This window comes from Bombus impatiens, unplaced genomic scaffold, assembly GCF_000188095.3.
Source record: "Bombus impatiens unplaced genomic scaffold, BIMP_2.2 scf_0102, whole genome shotgun sequence".
In the NCBI taxonomy this organism is placed as follows: domain Eukaryota; kingdom Metazoa; phylum Arthropoda; class Insecta; order Hymenoptera; family Apidae; genus Bombus; species Bombus impatiens.
Genome location: NT_176521.1, coordinates 5,168,806 through 5,186,355, shown reverse-complemented (window position 1 = coordinate 5,186,355; position 17,550 = coordinate 5,168,806). Strand labels below are relative to the sequence as shown.

The window sequence follows — 17,550 nt, the reverse complement described above, 5'->3', positions numbered from 1 at the left end:
TGAAGTATCCTTAATGTATAAAATTTGAGTAATTTTATTTAATTTTATATTATTACTATAATATATAAATTATATATATATAATAATAATAATAATAATATGTATATAATAATATATGTATACATACATATATACAGTTAATATATTTTTATGTCAATATATAGGGTAACCCAGTTAAATAAGATCACTTAAATATCTGCCTTATTTATTGTTCTATGAAAAAATATCTCAAAAATAGACTTTTTTATAGCATGTCAAGGCCATTAGTAGTTCTTTAAATAGAACTCTGTATTTATATATAATATATACAATTATGTATAATGTACAATGTATTATCACCTTAGCATAACTTAAAATAATATAAAAAGTGTATCAAAATATTTCAACGATAAAAATATATTTTGCAAGTTGTATCAATTTTTTAAGTCAATACTTGCAGTTTATTATAAGATATTTTATCTAATGTGATAACATTTGATCTTTAAGACCCCCGCAAATTGCAAAATATTTTGAAGTTATAATATTCGATGCTATTTCGTATACACATTCGTGAACACGTGTGTAGTATTTAGTTACCTATACATATGTATATACATATATGTATACACAGTATGCATTATAATGGGGGATAAGATAATTTCAGAGTAGCACACTAGTTGAATCTCTCCCATTGTGCTTGCAATACCCGTAAGCGTTGAATTTCGTTCAGACTGATTTCTTTTCACAGTAATATTTTTAGAAGAAATAAAACCATGTCTGCTGGAAATTTAGGTAAGTTATATTTGTAATTATTAAGGAAAAATTAAGAAAAATAAATGAGAATAAATGAGTGAAAAATCAAATTTTCCAGACCTGGAATACTTATGATTAGAATTTATTAATATCTATAATTGATTTAAATATTAGTTATTGATATATTATTAATTTATTGCTTATGCGATTATAATTGCTACTATTATTGCAATTATGAATATTTTGTAATGTTATATATTATAAAGATATTGTTTATAAATTTTTTTTATTCAATAAACTTTGCCAAATAAAGTAACTAGTATATTTATGTCATAAAATTAACTTATTTTATTTTGTTATTCTATTTCTAGCATTATTGAGTGTATCCGATAAAACAAATCTTTTACCATTTGCTAAAAAGTTACATGAACTAGGTTTGTCTTTAGTCGCATCTGGTGGAACAGCAAAATCTTTGAGAGATGCTGGTCTTCCAGTGAAAGATGTATCTAATATCACTGGTGCACCTGAAATGCTTAATGGAAGAGTCAAGACTCTTCATCCTGCTGTTCATGCTGGTAAAGAGATTCATATATTTGAATTTATTTTTTATTTTACTTATGCCATACATACTATATAGAAAGTTTATTTATGTAGGTATACTAGCTAGACTCACAGACTCAGATCAGCAAGATCTTCATAAACAAAATTATCAGCTCATTCAGCTTGTGGTATGCAATTTGTATCCATTTGTGAATACAGTTGCTAAACCAGGTGTGACAATTGAAGATGCAGTAGAAAATGTAGATATTGGTGGAGTAACTTTGTTACGAGCTGCTGCTAAAAATCATAGTAGAGTAACAGTTATTTGTGATCCTAGTGATTATGAAAAAGTTGGGAAGGAATTAGAATCATCTATTAACAAAGATACTTCGTTGGAAACTAGGTATATATTCTATTAAAATAGATATTACAGAAAATAGTTTTATACTTTAAAATATTGCATTTTTTTTTAATTTTTAGACAAGTATTAGCACTTAAAGCATTCACTCATACAGCAGAGTATGATAATGCTATTTCAGATTATTTCCGTAAACAATATAGTAGTGGGGTTTCTCAATTGACATTAAGATATGGAATGAATCCACATCAGAAACCAGCACAAATTTTTACAACTTTAGATAAATTACCACTGACAGTAGTAAATGGTTCCCCAGGTTTTATTAATCTTTGTGATGCATTAAATGGATATCAGTTGGTGAAGGAGTTAAAGGCAGCTTTAAATTTGCCAGCTGCAACATCTTTTAAACATGTTAGTCCAGCTGGTGCAGCAGTTAGTGTACCACTGGACGCTGTAGAAGCAAAGTTATGTCAAGTAGATGACTTATTACACCAACTTACACCACTAGCAACTGCTTATGCACGTGCACGAGGAGCAGATAGAATGTCAAGCTTTGGAGATTTTATTGCATTATCTGACACATGTGATGAAGTTACTGCTAAAATCATATCTAGGTAATGTATGGTATAATCAAATTAAAAATTGAAGTCAAGAAACTATTAATTATTTTTTATTATTATTCATATTTTAGAGAGGTCTCTGATGGTATTATTGCACCTGGCTATTCAGAGGATGCCCTTAAAATTTTAAGGAAGAAAAAAAATGGTGCATATTGTATTCTTCAAATTGATCCAAATTATGTACCATCTCAAATGGAGCGTAGAGTTCTTTTTGGTTTAACTATGGAACAGAAACGTAATGATGCAGTTATTGATAAAAATACATTTTCCAATGTAGTAACTAAAAATTTGACCATTTCTGATAGTGCTATGAGAGATTTAATTGTTGCTACTATTGCTTTAAAGTATACCCAAAGTAATTCAGTTTGTTATGCAAAAGATGGGCAAGTAATTGGAATAGGTGCAGGACAACAATCAAGGATTCATTGTACAAGACTTGCTGGTGATAAAGCTGATAACTGGTATATTGTGTTCTTAATATCTAGTATCTGTTGCATATATCGTAATAATCGATCTATTATTGTCAACATTATAATGAACGTTTTTCAGGTGGCTTCGACAGCATCCCAAAGTTACTGGTATGAAGTTTAAGAAAAGTGTAAAACGAGCAGAAATTTCGAATGCTATTGACAATTATGTAAACGGATCTATTGGAAAAGATATGGATGAGGCTACTTGGGCGGAAATGTACGAGGAAGTTCCACAGAAACTCTCAGAAAGTGATAAAACAGAATGGATAAACAAGGCGGACAATGTTGTTTTAAGTAGCGATGCTTTTTTCCCATTCAGAGATAATGTGGATAGAGCTAAATTGGTATATAGTTTAGTTATTTATTGTATTATCTTGCCATATCTTTTTTTGAAATTTTAAAAGGTAATTATTTAATTACAGAGCGGCGTCAAATATATTGCAAGCCCTTCTGGTTCTGTAAATGATAAGACAGTAATACAAGCTTGTGATGAACATAAAATGGTATTGATTCATACTAATTTGAGATTGTTCCACCATTAAGTAAAAAAGATATGATTCAACGATTGCTTTCTTGTTTAATTATATCAAAGCATTATACATTATGAAAATCATATTGTCTATAGTCTATTATAGTAATGGAGAAATAGTTTTACATCATAAATTTATCAAGAACTAATGTATGGTTGATTGTAATATTGAAAATGTACTTTTATATGAAATAAAATAAACTGACAAAAAATATGTTATTTCTTAATTTATTTTTGTTTACTTTTGAATTTAAATTATCCATTTAGAAGATCAATTAATAGATGAGAGATATATAATTTATACGATTTATGGCAGAATAATATAAATGGTGTAATAAAAAAATAAAAATACATAAAATAATGTGATATTATCGGTTAGCCATGTATCAATGTGAATTGGTCTTCGTTTGTGTTTTTCTAGTACCAGCGAACTAGTGCTGTGTTCAAACTTCGAATAATAAACAAAAGCGAATAAATTGCAAAAATGAGTAATTCAACTATTTCTGATCAATCGCTCATGGACAAGTCTATGCGAAGTGTTTTCGGTAAGAAACATTGTTTGATATTAGATTATTTTTTATTAATAATGATACCGCATAACCTTCAAATATGTATGATTTTTTTGAATAGTCGGGAATATCCCGTACGAAGCCACAGAGGAGAATTTAAAGGATATTTTTAGCGAAGTTGGACCAGTGCTTTCATTTAAGTAAGTTCATTTTGAATTTAAATATTATTAGTTAATAATAAATTGTTATTGTAGATCTTTATATTACTTACAAAAATTTGTAATTTAATTAGATTAGTGTTCGATCGGGAGACAGGCAAGCCAAAGGGATATGGATTTTGTGAGTACAAAGATCAAGAGACAGCTCTTAGTGCTATGAGGAACTTGAATGGTTATGAAATTGGTGGAAGAACGTTGCGGGTTGATAATGCATGTACAGAAAAGAGTCGAATGGAAATGCAAAGTCTTTTACAAGGGCAGAATACTGAGAATCCATATGGAGAAGCAGTACAATCGGATAAAGCTCCAGAAGCTATAAGTAAAGCTGTTGCATCCTTACCACCTGAGCAAATGTTTGAACTTATGAAACAAATGAAGCTTTGTGTACAAAACAATCCAAATGAGGCACGTCAAATGTTGCTCCAAAATCCTCAACTGGCATATGCCTTGCTACAAGCTCAGGTAGTAATGAGAATAGTGGACCCTCATACAGCAGTTAATATGTTACATAAAGCAAATCCAATCCCAGGTGTATTAACACCTTCTGATAAGCCAGCTGTACATCCAGTTGTACCCCGAATAGAAGAACCATGGGCTCCTACGCGTCCAGCAGCAGTTACTAATCCTCCAGCACCAATTTTTGCTGGTGAGAACAGTGAAATTTTAATTTTATTTGTCTAAATTTAGATATCCTTTAATGTTTAGATAACAAAATTTTATGACAGGTCAAGATGTTGATTTACGTACATTGGACAGACAAATGGATCCACGTCTAGCTAGAATGGATCAAGATTTAAGAGGACCACAACAAGTGCAACCAACACCTGTCAGTGCCTCTCCAGCTGTACCTGCCAATACAGATCCTAGAGCACTTAGTACATTCAATATTTCGGACAAGTTAGTATTTCTTTCATGTTAAACAAATCTCTTAAATTAATATATTTTAAGAATGTGTTCTTTTTTACAGCACACTTCCTGTTGAAGGAGTTGAGAGGTTCTACAATTATCATAGATAATTTAAAATCAAAGTATTTAAAACATTCTAAAAGCGTATGATTTTTTTCAGTTTCTGTCGTGATCCAAGAACAGACAGATTTGGTAGAGATCCAAGGGATCCTAGAGATCCAAGAATGCCTATTGATCCAAGAATTACAAAAGCTAATCGTAAGTTTTTCAAAATATTTCTTATTTATTATAATAATGAGAAATTCAAAATAAGAAATTTAATTACTTCTTTATAATTGTATCTATTTTTTGTTAATTTTATCCTTTAGCACCAGTGCCAGTTGCACTACCAGTGGTGCCAAGACCTGTTGCAGCACCTACTGGTCCGTCTTCGAATGTTGCTACAGCTAGTGTAGCAACTCCAGTTACTGCATTGACCACGTCAACGACATCTGCAACGTCGAGGCTTATGGCTGGCATGTCTCCAGCGGGAAATATACCGAGCGGTGCGTCTGATCAGGAGAAGGTATTTAAAAACAAATTACATATAGATGTCATTTATTTTTATATAAAAATATATAAAATCTTATATTATTCAGTTATATAGTAGATGACAAAATGTAAAAATAATTACTAATTTCATTGTAGGCGGCTTTAATAATGCAAGTACTACAATTATCTGATGAACAAATCGCTATGTTACCACCTGAACAAAGGCAAAGTATTTTATTACTTAAAGAACAGATTGCTAAAAGTGCTCAACGTTAATATACTTCTAGTAACTTTTTCCTTTTATAACAATAAACATCTAAATTTGCCTAAAAACTGTAATAGTTCAACATATAAACTTAGTTCGTATGGTTAATAAGTTTTTAACATAAAATCTCATTCTGGAATTTAATAATTTTATACCAACTTATCGTTGTAAATGATAGAAATAAATATGTGTTACTATTTAAGGATAATGTAGATCGTCGATCTTTTTTGATCTAACTTCGAATAAACCTTCTTCAATTAAAGTATTGTACATAACTTTCCCACATTTTTCGTCTTCATACAGTTCAACGCTCATAAACTCTTCATCAGTTTCCTAAAACAATTAATTTCATTATTTATCATCTATTATTAAATGTATGATTAATCAGTACATAATTACTTACTTTAATTTTAGCTATAACACGTTTATTGTACATTTTTTCTAATTGAGAGAGTAGCTTATCATGATCGAATATAGAAACAACTTCTACATTCCACAATTTACATTTCATTGCAATAGTAGGTATCTCCATCCATTCTTTTTTTAAAGTGTACAATTCACACCTGTTATGTAAATAAACGAATGGTCTTTATATTAAGTTGCAATAACATATTAATATAAACCAGATAAATGTGACTTACTGTTGTGAATTTACTTTTCTATATTCGTCGTTACCGTAATCTACATAAAGCAGTTTAATTTCAATATTATCTGAATTTATAATAGGTTCAGATTCCGTTATTAGACATCGATACCAAAGATTATCATTGAATTTCGCGCAGCATGGAGTATCTACAAATAATAAATTCATTCCAGTTCATAAGATACATAAAGGTGAAAGTATATAGAATTATTTGTTATATTTAATTCTTTCATAATCACTTTGATTAAAATTCATAGCAAGTCCTTTCTTCTAAATAATTATTACTTTTAGTTGAGTAATACTTACTAACAGTAAACTTTGTAATCAATGGTTGTTTGTCCGCATTTTCTTGCAAGTCATTCATTAAAAGTTCATACTGTGTATAATATGCATTTAAAATCTAAAATGGAGGAAATATTTACTTACATTGTAAATATTTAAAATAAGATGAGAAAACGAGGCATGAGATGATAGTTTCATAACATACCGTACAATGAATATTTTCTTTTAATTGAGCATAGAAGATAGTAGGAGTAATACAGCAACACATTTCTATCTCAATATAGTCTATGTCGTTTGGTATATTTATAAGTTTATAATGCATTGAAAGATCTTCTTGTGAAGCAATATTAGGAGTTGAAGTAATTGTTGTCTCTAATTTAAACCATGATACATTTTCAACATCAGTTACAGTATCATTGTCAATATTATGTATAGTATCTGTATCATTATCTGGAAGCAACACAGAATTTCCAGTAATAACTGGATCTTTTATCACGTCATCGCCTAAAGAAAATGATCTTGGGTTTTCTATAACTACATCTGAAGTAACATCTGTAGTAACATTTGTAGTTACTCTATTTTGGGATGTAATGGCCTCAATATTAGGTTTAATGTTCATTTCCAGTTCATTGATAAGAAATGTGATTAAATCAGTTTTCTTTTTGCAGTATTTGTTTGGTAAGATCTTTAAAGAAATCTGAAACATTGTAGGCGTACTAAATTAAAAAAGATACGAATAAATAAATAAAACTGAAACTTAATTATTTTATCAAGTTTTAAATATTGTAAACGTTTTTCCTATTTTATAAGCATTGTCAAATTATATTAATTTTATTGTTGAATGAAGTTTGTTTTGGCAACATTACTCACATTGAGGTAATTTTCACTTCTATAAGTGATTGTGACTTCGCATTCCTGTTCAATGAGAAGCTTATGTATTCTATCTAAATCTTCTGTTGCCCACATTCCACTCTCAGTCCCCTATTAAAGTAAATTTAATCAATAATTTTAGAACATATTGATTAATAGATAATATATGGAATCATTTAAATTATTCACCGGATTTAAACCTTCGATCAAACATTTTGTGCATTGAATTGGAATATCTTCTAAGATAACTTCTTTCTTTAAATCTTCAGTTGTACATTGCTCTATGTTTCCATAGTCTACAAATTCTACCTATAATAAATATATTTCGTAAAGTATTACAACACATATATACTTTGTAATTGAACAGATGATGGGAATAAACTTTTACATTAATTATGTCGTTTCCTTGAATCTCCACTACTTTTCCTCGGTACCATTTTTTATTTAGATGATACTGTGCAATACATGGATCTCCCACAGCCCATACAGTATCATAAAGTTCAATTGAACGATTACTGTATATTTTTTCTAATTTCATTTCTATATATTCTAATATTTTACTACCTAAGAAAAGAGGAATATAATAAGAATATAAGAATGAAGTATATTATATGTTTACTATTAAATTTATTACGTTGTATCTTTTAATAGAGTTAATTTAAAAAGTATATACGTACTACCCGTTTTGGAATGAAGATAAAGAAAGCCGCTATGATCTAAGTATGTCGGTATAGCAATAAATGTATCTTCATTTATTGGTTCTACTGGTAACCAAGCTGACGATAAAAGTTTCGGAACGTTACCAAGTATTTCTTCCATGTTCTCATAAATTTGATTATTGAAATCAGAAGTTAAATGATACAATATTGGCTTCGATGTCGCTGTAGTAGCTGTTATCTCCGTGGGCTCATTAATTTCAAGCCACTTCACGTTTGATTCATATTTCGTTAATCTTTCAAATTTCTTCATTAATTGTCGTTTCAATTCAATTGCTAAAATTTTATCTCTTTTTTTCGCATACCTGGACATTTTTAAGCGTGTGTAAATCAACTTTTTAAGAGGAAAAAATTGGGTAGGAGAATACTATTATTTTAGAGAATATTTGAAGCGATGACGTACTCCTTCACGGGTAATGCTACTCCTTTTTCAACCAACATTCTATTGATAGAATTAATTTCATATCTTGTTGGTGCCAATGGCCCGTCCATTTTTACTTCTTTAATCCATAATTCAACCGGTATTGCAGAATCTTCCATATCTTCGTCTTCCTATAAAATGGCGGAGGAAATACATGGCATTAAAAGATAATCACATTACGAAGATGTAAAATAAATAACAAACAAATTTATAATGTACAATCTATATAATAGTACTTAATCTGTTCGTATCATGCATTATAATGGTCAGTAGAAGTAAAACTTTTGTTTTACGAACAAGATAAAAAATATTATATGCGATACTATTTAAATAAGATAGATATAAAAAAATTCAGTGTTTTTCTTAATTAATATATTTTTTTCACTTATTTGTGATTAATGTTTACCAATTTAGATATGTAGAATTTGGAAGTCTGATTGTTATCTATGATTTCGCGCAATTTCTCACAAGACAACGATGGCCACATGGTGGATCCTCCGCAGGGCAATATACCCGTTAGCTTTATCTTAAAAACGTACGTTGATATCTTAGAGAACAGGGGATACAACGGTTGTATGTCATTTGTCGATACAGTTTCTTCGACTCCTATGTCATATAAAAATGCGACTACTGTATCGTTTGATTTAATATCAACGATTCGGCCACGATAATACATGCCATTTCTTGTAAAATAAACTGCACAAGTAGCACCCTTGGTCCAAGTATCTCGTTTTTCGGGACGATACTTGCTATAAAATTCTTGCATCTGTTTTATCATTAGTTCCACGTCGCTCTGATCGCACGCGGCGTCAGAAACGTAAATGTTGTCTGGAGACTGCACTTGGTGTATTTGAACTTTTATTTTGAAAGGATCTTCATTTTCTTCTATGACTTTCTTCATGTTTTCGTTTATTGGATTATTGTAATATTGATCAGATAATTCTAAACAACTAACATCCTTCTTTTTTTTCGTTTTTAAATCGAATGTAGCCATTGTTGTATTGTGCGGGCTATGTCATAAAATAAAAGAAACATATATTTATTATCATAACATTTGTATAATACGTTTAATATTTATATTAAATATAATAATTATATTTTTAATATTTTTCTGATTATTTTTAATAAATTGATTTTAGATTTAAGATTTTAGATTTCAAAAACAATATCGATAATATAAAAATGAAAAATAAGAAAGAGAGAGAGAGAGAGAAAGAGAGAGAAGGGATGATAATTAATGTTTTAAAAGCGTTGTTAGTTGTTCAATTATTTACCTAGAAATGATGTATGTTGCTAGGCACTTTTGTACTAGTAAGTCAGCGACATTAATACTGTCATTATGTGTAAACATTGCAACGTTGTATGTATCTCCGAATTGATTATAAGGGATAACTTTGAAATTTGACTTCATATCCATTAGAAATTTCTTTATGAATTCCTTAGCTTCCGGCTCCCATTGGTTTTTATTGTTAAATCGTGGCTTTATGTTTCTTAATGAAATTCTTACAGCCTGACGGTGAATAAACGATATTTTGCTTCAGAAGAGAATTATATATAAGAGAATTAGAACTAAAGATACATATCAATAAATTACTTGTGTTCTGCAGGACATGTATTTTCTTGGAAGAGCTCTGATGGCATCGTAACTTAATATCAATGTATATCCTAAGTCCACGTAGAAAACTTTTATAGTGTTCTCGGTAACTTCGCGTATGAGCCCTCTGTGCCAATATCCATCGACTCCTCGTGCAGCACACGGTAAATCTGTGTAAAGAAGGACACGCGTAATTAATTATTCAATCAAAGGAATATTTCACCGCGCAATACGATTGGACATTTTAGAAGGTAATTTCTAGGTAGCTTCTATATTAGGAATCTATTAGGCTACATATTTTGTGAATTATAAAAAGAACTTTTGTAAGATCTCAATTCTAAAATATATAGTTGTATACTTTACTGTATAATACTTAATAGCGTGGTAGTACACTCTGGTATTTTATATTTTATAATATTTACTATTATCATTAAATATTTAATAAGAGTGCTTTAGGAAATCTACCTTTACAAGGTGCAAAGATAATATAATCAGTGGCAGATATATTTTTTTCGTAATCATTCATCATTTCTTGTTGCATTTTGTGAAAGGTATATCTATTTGCGTGTGTCTGTAACATAAATATTAATTTATTAATTCCTACGTTTTTATTCATTTATTTATTAAACGGAAAACTGATTATTAATAACTGACGGTAAATAATATCTATTAGTTCACTATCTATTAAAGCTATTCATTTACTATGTATTAATTTATATTAGTAATAGTAATAGTAAATTAAATATTAATCTACTATCAACTATTTAATAATTTACTGATAACTGAAGAAAGTAAATATTAACAAATTACGTACCCTTTGAACATATATACAACTAGGAGATTCGACAAATAGGATTTGAACATCCGAGTAGGTTTCTAGGTCTAACATTTCCTTAAAATACTTCCTTGTTGAGTCAGGATTCATTCTCTGTAGACAAGAGATCGATGATCAAATCATGCAGAGTAAAATTGAAACGTTTATGGACGGTTCGCAATTACCATTAATGTGTTTGGTGAAATGCAAGTGCCGTATTTCATATACGTTAAGGAGTCTTTCACAGATATTAAACCCGAGTCTTTTGATGATATCACGCACAGATCGACGTAATAGGTATCACCGGTTATCATCTTGATGCACATCGATACTACAGAATTTCTAAAAATATACAATATAATAATAATGTAAAATATTATTGATACAATAATTAAAAGTAAATATGATTATTAATAAAAATTCCAAATAATATAATAAATAATAACAATAACAAATATAGTTACGATAATACAGTAACAATAACAAGTATAGTTTGGTTATACTTACGTGCAAACTAGTTTTTTAAAAACTCGAGTGGCATCGGGATGCCATTTACCATTATTAGGAACAATATCGAACAAAGTGCACCTAAGGGCCATCACCGGTAACATTGCATATTGTGGTATGATATTTCTTATTCTATTCAAAGGTACATTTTCCTCTTTCATGCCATAATCAATAAAGAACAGGCTATATCTTTCGTCATCGTTCATATCCGTTTTCTTCTCTATGACACGTGCACGGTACCAAACATTGTGTTTCGAGCACTGCGCGATGTACAGCGCATCTAGAAACAGAGATATATCCTTTTTAAAAGCAGGAAGCTTGAAAAATTGTAAAAAGCGATCATAATGTTGCATTTAGTAATTCAGATAAATCGAATCCCGCTAAGCGGTCATTTCATTATACAAAAGTTACGGAAAGGGTTAATAAACATTTTAAGAAAAATACGACCAAAGAAATGGGAAAGTTCAAACTTGAAGCAAGTGGAGTTATCGTACTTAAAGTTACTTCCGTTGGTATTACTCCTGTAGTAGTTGCCAGTGTAGCCAGTCCTTTGCTAAGATCCGATATTTTCTGTTGATTTTGTACTACCTGAACGTAAAAGCAAGAGGGATCCACGATGTGGGTGACGTTGACCATCTCCGAGGATCCTTGAAACAAAAGAGAATAAATTAATCCTTCATATATAATATTATATAACTTAGAAGTTATATGCCCATGTATCCACATATCATTTATAAGTATCAGAACATCCACTGGTACTGCCCAAAATACAATATTTGACGTCGATCAATCAAGAAAACAATTGATCGATTAGAATTTTGTATCGTCGCAAACTAACGATCCGGATCGTATAATGAAAGTTGGTAGAAACTTAAACAAGTATCTACAAGAGTTATAGAAGAACGGCGTATTTTAACGATTACAATTATTTGGATAATTTTCGGCAAATTATTTCTGACGAAAATATTACGTAAATTGCGATCTTTGCATAAACTTGCAAAGAACGTCCTAAGTGATACTCGTTATTAAGAAAAAGTTGTAGCTACGTACCAATACTAGTAAGACTATCGTTCGTTATGATGTTAGGTTTAGTCTTCGGGGATGTTTCCTCATTTTCTACTAAAATAAACGATTTTCATTATGAGAAAATTTTCAACTAATAAAATTAAATTAATAAAATTATCAATTATTCGTTTCATAATACTATAGTCTACTCTTAAAATCAAAAAGTTTGCAACAATAAGGAGGGCAGCTCCAATATTTAAATTGTATTTATTCGAAGGGAAAGAAAGATTTAGGTTTCATATTTAAAAGTGCGAAAGTTTATTACACCAAGCGTTAGCTGATAATTAATTTATAGCATGTTTGATAAAGTATTTTGGTTTTGAGTTGGTCGTTGTTGGTTTATTCAAATTATTGGAAAGTGGAGCTGCTTCACCATTCAATTCTTTCCATTTTGAAAATTCATAATGAAGAAAATTAATATTACGCGAAGTAACAATCTCTTCGACCAATGGTTCTATCTCGTAATCCTTTGGTAGCAAATCCTTTTGTTGCAGACTGTAAATTGGCGTTTTCGGTATGTACACGCAGCAGTGTTCTTCTATGGTCTTAATGACGTTATTGTTGATGTCAAATCTGCGAAAAGAAGCGTTCATTCTTCTTAAGAAAATATGTTAGAGGATGTGTCGTTTAATTAAGAAATAACAGCTGCTTCGATGATCAAGTTACACTTAATCGCAATATAATGATTTAAAATTCAAGTAATATTACAGTGGCTGTTAAACATAAATAATTTTATTACAAATCTATAGGTTCCTTTTCATTTTTAATTACTCTATGTATTGGTATTGGTGTTATTTGCAGATGTGCAAATTTCATAAAAAATCTATCGAACCAATAGAATATTAAAGTCTCGATTGCATTCGAATTATCGCATACAAGCATCGAAAAGAAAAAAAAAACAGATTTGTTTTAATTAGTCGAAATCTCGGGGAGAAAATAAAGAGCGACGTTCGTTCTGCTGGTTAAAAAAAAAAAAAAAAAGAAAAGGAGGAATATACCGAAGCCGCTTTAAAACGCAACCGTAGATACATTACGCTTTAATTAATTACTCTTACACCTCGAGTGCTCTCTCCATTCCCACCAGTTTCTTTTTCTGTCTTTCATTCTCTTTTCGTTCGGACATCTATAAGCTGCTTACGAATATAAACGACAGAGGATTTGTCTGACTCTGCACCATCGTCGGTGTCGAGGAAAATAAATCGTTCAATATGCACCGGAGATTTTGATTTATCAAAAGCTCTAGATTTTTCACTGTGTCGGAAAATCTCTGTGTACCGTACGAGAGCTGCAAGAACGTTAAGGAATATGATTTTGTTGTTCGACCGTTTTAATGTTGGAATCGAGATAAATATCGTGCTGGATCGACATCGATCACCTATTCAAACAATATTAGAACGTGTTAATAAATTTTATTCCTCGTTCGTTGTTTTCTTATTTCGTTTTATCGATTGTTCTTGAGACAATGGTAACCGAGACGAATGGAAGCAGATATTTGAGGCAACTGATGATAATTATGCGACAGATATATCCTCGATAAAATTCTATCATTTTATTAAAATTTTATTTTACTGTTTCACTTTACTTTCAGAAATTTCATTATTTTACTTTATTTTTAAAAGCATTGGTTCGTCATTCCATCAAAGGATAGAACGAAGAGATTAGGAATGTTATATTTTCTAGTTTCTTTAAATCGTATGTTTGTTTTTAATCTTTAGCTGTTATCGAAGTTGAAGGTAAAAATTATTTTCTCGCAGTCGGAAGTAAAAAAAGTTCGGAGAAAGGAAACGAGGGGTAAGTTAAAGAAACGAAAGTTAAAGAAGAGAAAAATATTGCACGAAAATGAAATATCACTTACTCGATTTTATTATCTTTATCAGTGTTTTGAATCAGATAGCATGGAATGTTGGCCATCGGTTCCAATTTTTTTATCACCTGCTGAATGTCTATGTGGTCGAGGTTGTTTTTGACCGATGTAGATATCTGAAACAGATTTTTTTAGTGCGCCAATCGATCGTCTGATCTTTTACAGTAGCCTTTTAACATTTATCCATATATTTAATATCACCCTGATTTTTATGGACTTTGTGGAACAAGATAATTAGGCGTGTTATTTCCCTCGATAATAATAAATAACAAATCTTCATTAATATTCGATAATGTTTGCAAATCGTGTATTTAAATCGCTGGATATAAAAATTTAGCAAATATAAAAAAGAACTTTGTGCCTACAATTTTATTATTATAAATATCATATTTTTGTCCTAGAAAATTCTCGAAAAACGTCGCGGGGAACATTTTTAACGATTTTCGCTTATATTACAAAAATTTCGTAGCCGAAACTCTATCGACTAATCGAGGAAAATCTCGTTACGAGTGCAGGTATTCTCGTTTGTTGCGTACAGGTCAAACATTGGGTGAATAAAAGCGATAAAACTTCCCCGCGGACCTAATAATTATACCAATCAAGTTGAAATTGTGGATGCAATAATGCTTTGTTTAAAAACATATGTAGATATAATTTAGTCAACGAAATAGAGCACGTGAAACGTGATGTCGATTCTAAACTGAAAAATAGGAGATACTTGTAGCAAATTGAAATTTGAATATTTGATAAATCGTTTAACGTATCGTATAAATACATGATTTATATATAACATGATTTATAACACATATATTATAAATTACACGATAAATTCGAATATTTGTGATAAAAAGGCTCGTTACTGATTTACTGAACAACACATGAACATACAAACAAACAAGAGATTGTAACATAGTAACAAAATAATTTAGATGTTGAAAATGAGAAAACGGAGGAATACTTTACATTTCATTCATTATTACTTCTAACAAATGTATATAGATCAATTTTAGTTTAGTTTTACCATAAATCAATTAAAATTTGTTCGGTATCTGCTTCTTAAAAAAGAAAAAAACAAGCAAAGAAAACGTTTAGCCAGACATTTTTCACTACTATACTAATACTGAGATGCTAAAAAGAAATATATTTTTGCATTAAAATAGGTAACTTCACAAATCCTTAAATTGCAAAAGAAAAAAAGAAAATTCGAAATTTTTGATAATTCTAAAACATTTTCCTCAATTCATTCAGGACCAACCTTTTTTTAGCCTGTAAGAGAGATTATTTTTTATTAATAATTAATAATAGAAACACATTTCTTCGGATGGTTTAGCAAAGAAGATCGACTGTACTAAATTTTGAGACCAGTTTCACCGAAAACAAATATTGTTTAATTAATGAATAAATTATAAACACTACGAAAGGATTAAGTAGTGCATGTAAAAGTTTCAAATCGGGTACTTACCAGAATGGCAGATTGAAGTCGTTCTTCGTACTTCTTCAGCTGCGTGAAAATCTCGTTGATATTCTTGTTCTGCAAATTTGTATACTCCTCTAACGCATCAATGATCTGTTGCTCTGTATTTTGAAGAACACCATGCAAATAGGCGAAATGCTGTGTCACGGTCGCCTTTATACTGGCGATGTTCTGTATTTCTTCTATCGAGGTGGAGGATACAGACATCAGTTTCTGAAATGCAAACGCAAAAATACGTAAAAATCAATGTTAACGTTATATTGGAAAAGGAAATGTATGTACGGAATAGAAATTATTCCACCAAGAATCAACCTAATGACCTGTATTAATCCACTCACAAATTTTCTTTCAATCAATCTATATTATACAATTTTCTTTTCCAATATTGCGATTGTGAAAGGAAATTTCAAGAATTTCAATTCGTCAAACATCAAACGTTAAAAATCAGTGTCTTAATTTAATCAGATACTAAATCCAGGTTTCTTTCTTTCTTTCGATACGTTTCTTCCTAGCCTTATCACACTGACTGTTCGATGAGTTTCGTTGTTAAACGAAATGCTTTCGGTGATAAGCGAACCATGAATAATTCTCCACGTACACGTCCTTCGACATTAAGGTTCGAGCAAAGAGTAGATTTAAGGTCCGCGAATCGAAAGCGAAAGACCTTCATTGCCGAAAAACATCACCGTGAATCGTCAAACTCTTACAAAGAAGGAACCGTACAAATCGGACATCAAAGTTCCAACATCGAGACCAAGTTTCAAAATCCAGGCCAAGTGCCAACATCGAGACCAAGTTCCAGCTTGAAAATGTCTTCCTTAAGAATTTTTCTCACTGAACCACTATGATGAAGATCCTCGATAAACCGACTGCCGTAAAAATGACCAAAACCTTGCCATTAAATTCGACGGTATTAAAGGTTTCGAGTATGTCAGCATCTGGCATGTCGGCAAAGGCTGAAGCTAATGTCTGAGATATGCCAATACAGAGAACTCTACGATTTAAATGGACCACTGTCACCGGATCATAGCGAGGAATTCAATAAAACGTCATGTCCCGGTGAACGTTCGATGATAGTCGAAATAAAAATAGAGAAATCGCTTCATAAGACGTTCACGTGAAATTACACGTAACCAGAGGAAGCTGATGCAATACGCTGATTGATATTCGACCGGTCGTTCGGGTCGCATCTTAAGAAATCGAGGCGTCTTTAGCAATGACTACCGAGTGAAACGGTGCTCGAGTACGCTGATGCTGAGAATTTTTTAATTTTAGACGTCTGGAGTATGTACAAGAATGACACTCTTAAAGATAAATTGTGTTAGCTTCTTCTATTGAAGAGTAGAATTTCCAGTCGATTCACATTCAAATATAAATTTCGCATTTTAAGTGTTACATGTAACAGGATTATTAATATCGATAAATTCGACTTTCAGCGTCTGAAAGTCCGAACGTATTTAACATAGTATTCGTTTGTGATTTCGTGTCAGATTTTTTATATAAATCTGACGAAACTTGCAAAACCACCAAACGTTTCTAAAAATAAAAATAGGCGATTTAAATTCTTGTCCGTGTCACAGTTATAGACGACGTTAAACAACTACAGAGGGCTAACTTTTTTG

General features: G+C 30.7%; 3 protein-coding genes across 10 annotated transcripts in view; 2 read left to right on the top strand and 1 right to left on the bottom strand.

Moving 5' to 3' along the window:
- The first annotated feature begins 594 nt into the window (after positions 1-594).
- Positions 595-3,461, top strand: LOC100742654 (bifunctional purine biosynthesis protein PURH). 2 transcript variants are annotated; one of them, XM_003486203.3, is made up of 7 exons: positions 595-771; positions 1,104-1,307; positions 1,387-1,675; positions 1,753-2,244; positions 2,322-2,711; positions 2,800-3,064; positions 3,143-3,461. In XM_003486203.3, the coding sequence occupies exons 1-7, from the start codon at positions 753-755 to the stop codon at positions 3,260-3,262; spliced, it is 1,779 nt and encodes a 592-aa protein (XP_003486251.1). In that variant the 5' UTR covers positions 595-752; the 3' UTR covers positions 3,263-3,461. The 2 variants fall into 2 exon arrangements, with proteins under 2 accessions (XP_003486251.1, XP_024220385.1); XM_024364617.2 differs by having other exon boundaries at positions 3,129-3,383.
- A 163-nt stretch (positions 3,462-3,624) lies between these two features.
- On the top strand, positions 3,625-5,746 carry LOC100742414 (cleavage stimulation factor subunit 2). Of its 2 annotated transcripts, XM_003486201.4 has the most exons (8): positions 3,625-3,794; positions 3,880-3,958; positions 4,051-4,622; positions 4,702-4,873; positions 4,944-4,970; positions 5,043-5,140; positions 5,251-5,447; positions 5,570-5,746. In XM_003486201.4, exons 1-8 carry the CDS (start codon positions 3,734-3,736, stop codon positions 5,687-5,689), a joined length of 1,326 nt encoding a protein of 441 aa, XP_003486249.1. In that variant the 5' UTR covers positions 3,625-3,733; the 3' UTR covers positions 5,690-5,746. The 2 variants fall into 2 exon arrangements, with proteins under 2 accessions (XP_003486249.1, XP_012250320.1); XM_012394897.3 differs by lacking the exon at positions 4,944-4,970.
- LOC100747795 (RING finger protein 17) overlaps positions 5,655-17,550 on the bottom strand; it is a 310,925-nt gene continuing 299,029 nt past the window's right edge. For all 6 annotated transcript variants that reach the window (XM_012394893.3, XM_012394892.3, XM_033318610.1 and 3 more), the window contains 22 exons: positions 15,917-16,141; positions 14,446-14,570; positions 13,015-13,163; positions 12,576-12,644; positions 12,020-12,172; positions 11,526-11,805; positions 11,204-11,360; positions 11,019-11,132; positions 10,670-10,775; positions 10,205-10,374; positions 9,885-10,120; positions 9,017-9,620; positions 8,593-8,741; positions 8,151-8,494; positions 7,862-8,037; positions 7,663-7,782; positions 7,474-7,584; positions 6,809-7,300; positions 6,628-6,721; positions 6,320-6,470; positions 6,082-6,241; positions 5,655-6,011 (listed from right to left, as the gene is read on the bottom strand). In XM_012394893.3, the coding sequence (XP_012250316.1) occupies positions 5,877-6,011; positions 6,082-6,241; positions 6,320-6,470; positions 6,628-6,721; positions 6,809-7,300; positions 7,474-7,584; positions 7,663-7,782; positions 7,862-8,037; positions 8,151-8,494; positions 8,593-8,741; positions 9,017-9,620; positions 9,885-10,120; positions 10,205-10,374; positions 10,670-10,775; positions 11,019-11,132; positions 11,204-11,360; positions 11,526-11,805; positions 12,020-12,172; positions 12,576-12,644; positions 13,015-13,163; positions 14,446-14,570; positions 15,917-16,141 (4,320 nt within the window). In that variant the 3' untranslated portion in view covers positions 5,655-5,876. The remainder of the gene's footprint in view (positions 6,012-6,081; positions 6,242-6,319; positions 6,471-6,627; positions 6,722-6,808; positions 7,301-7,473; positions 7,585-7,662; positions 7,783-7,861; positions 8,038-8,150; positions 8,495-8,592; positions 8,742-9,016; positions 9,621-9,884; positions 10,121-10,204; positions 10,375-10,669; positions 10,776-11,018; positions 11,133-11,203; positions 11,361-11,525; positions 11,806-12,019; positions 12,173-12,575; positions 12,645-13,014; positions 13,164-14,445; positions 14,571-15,916; positions 16,142-17,550) is intronic.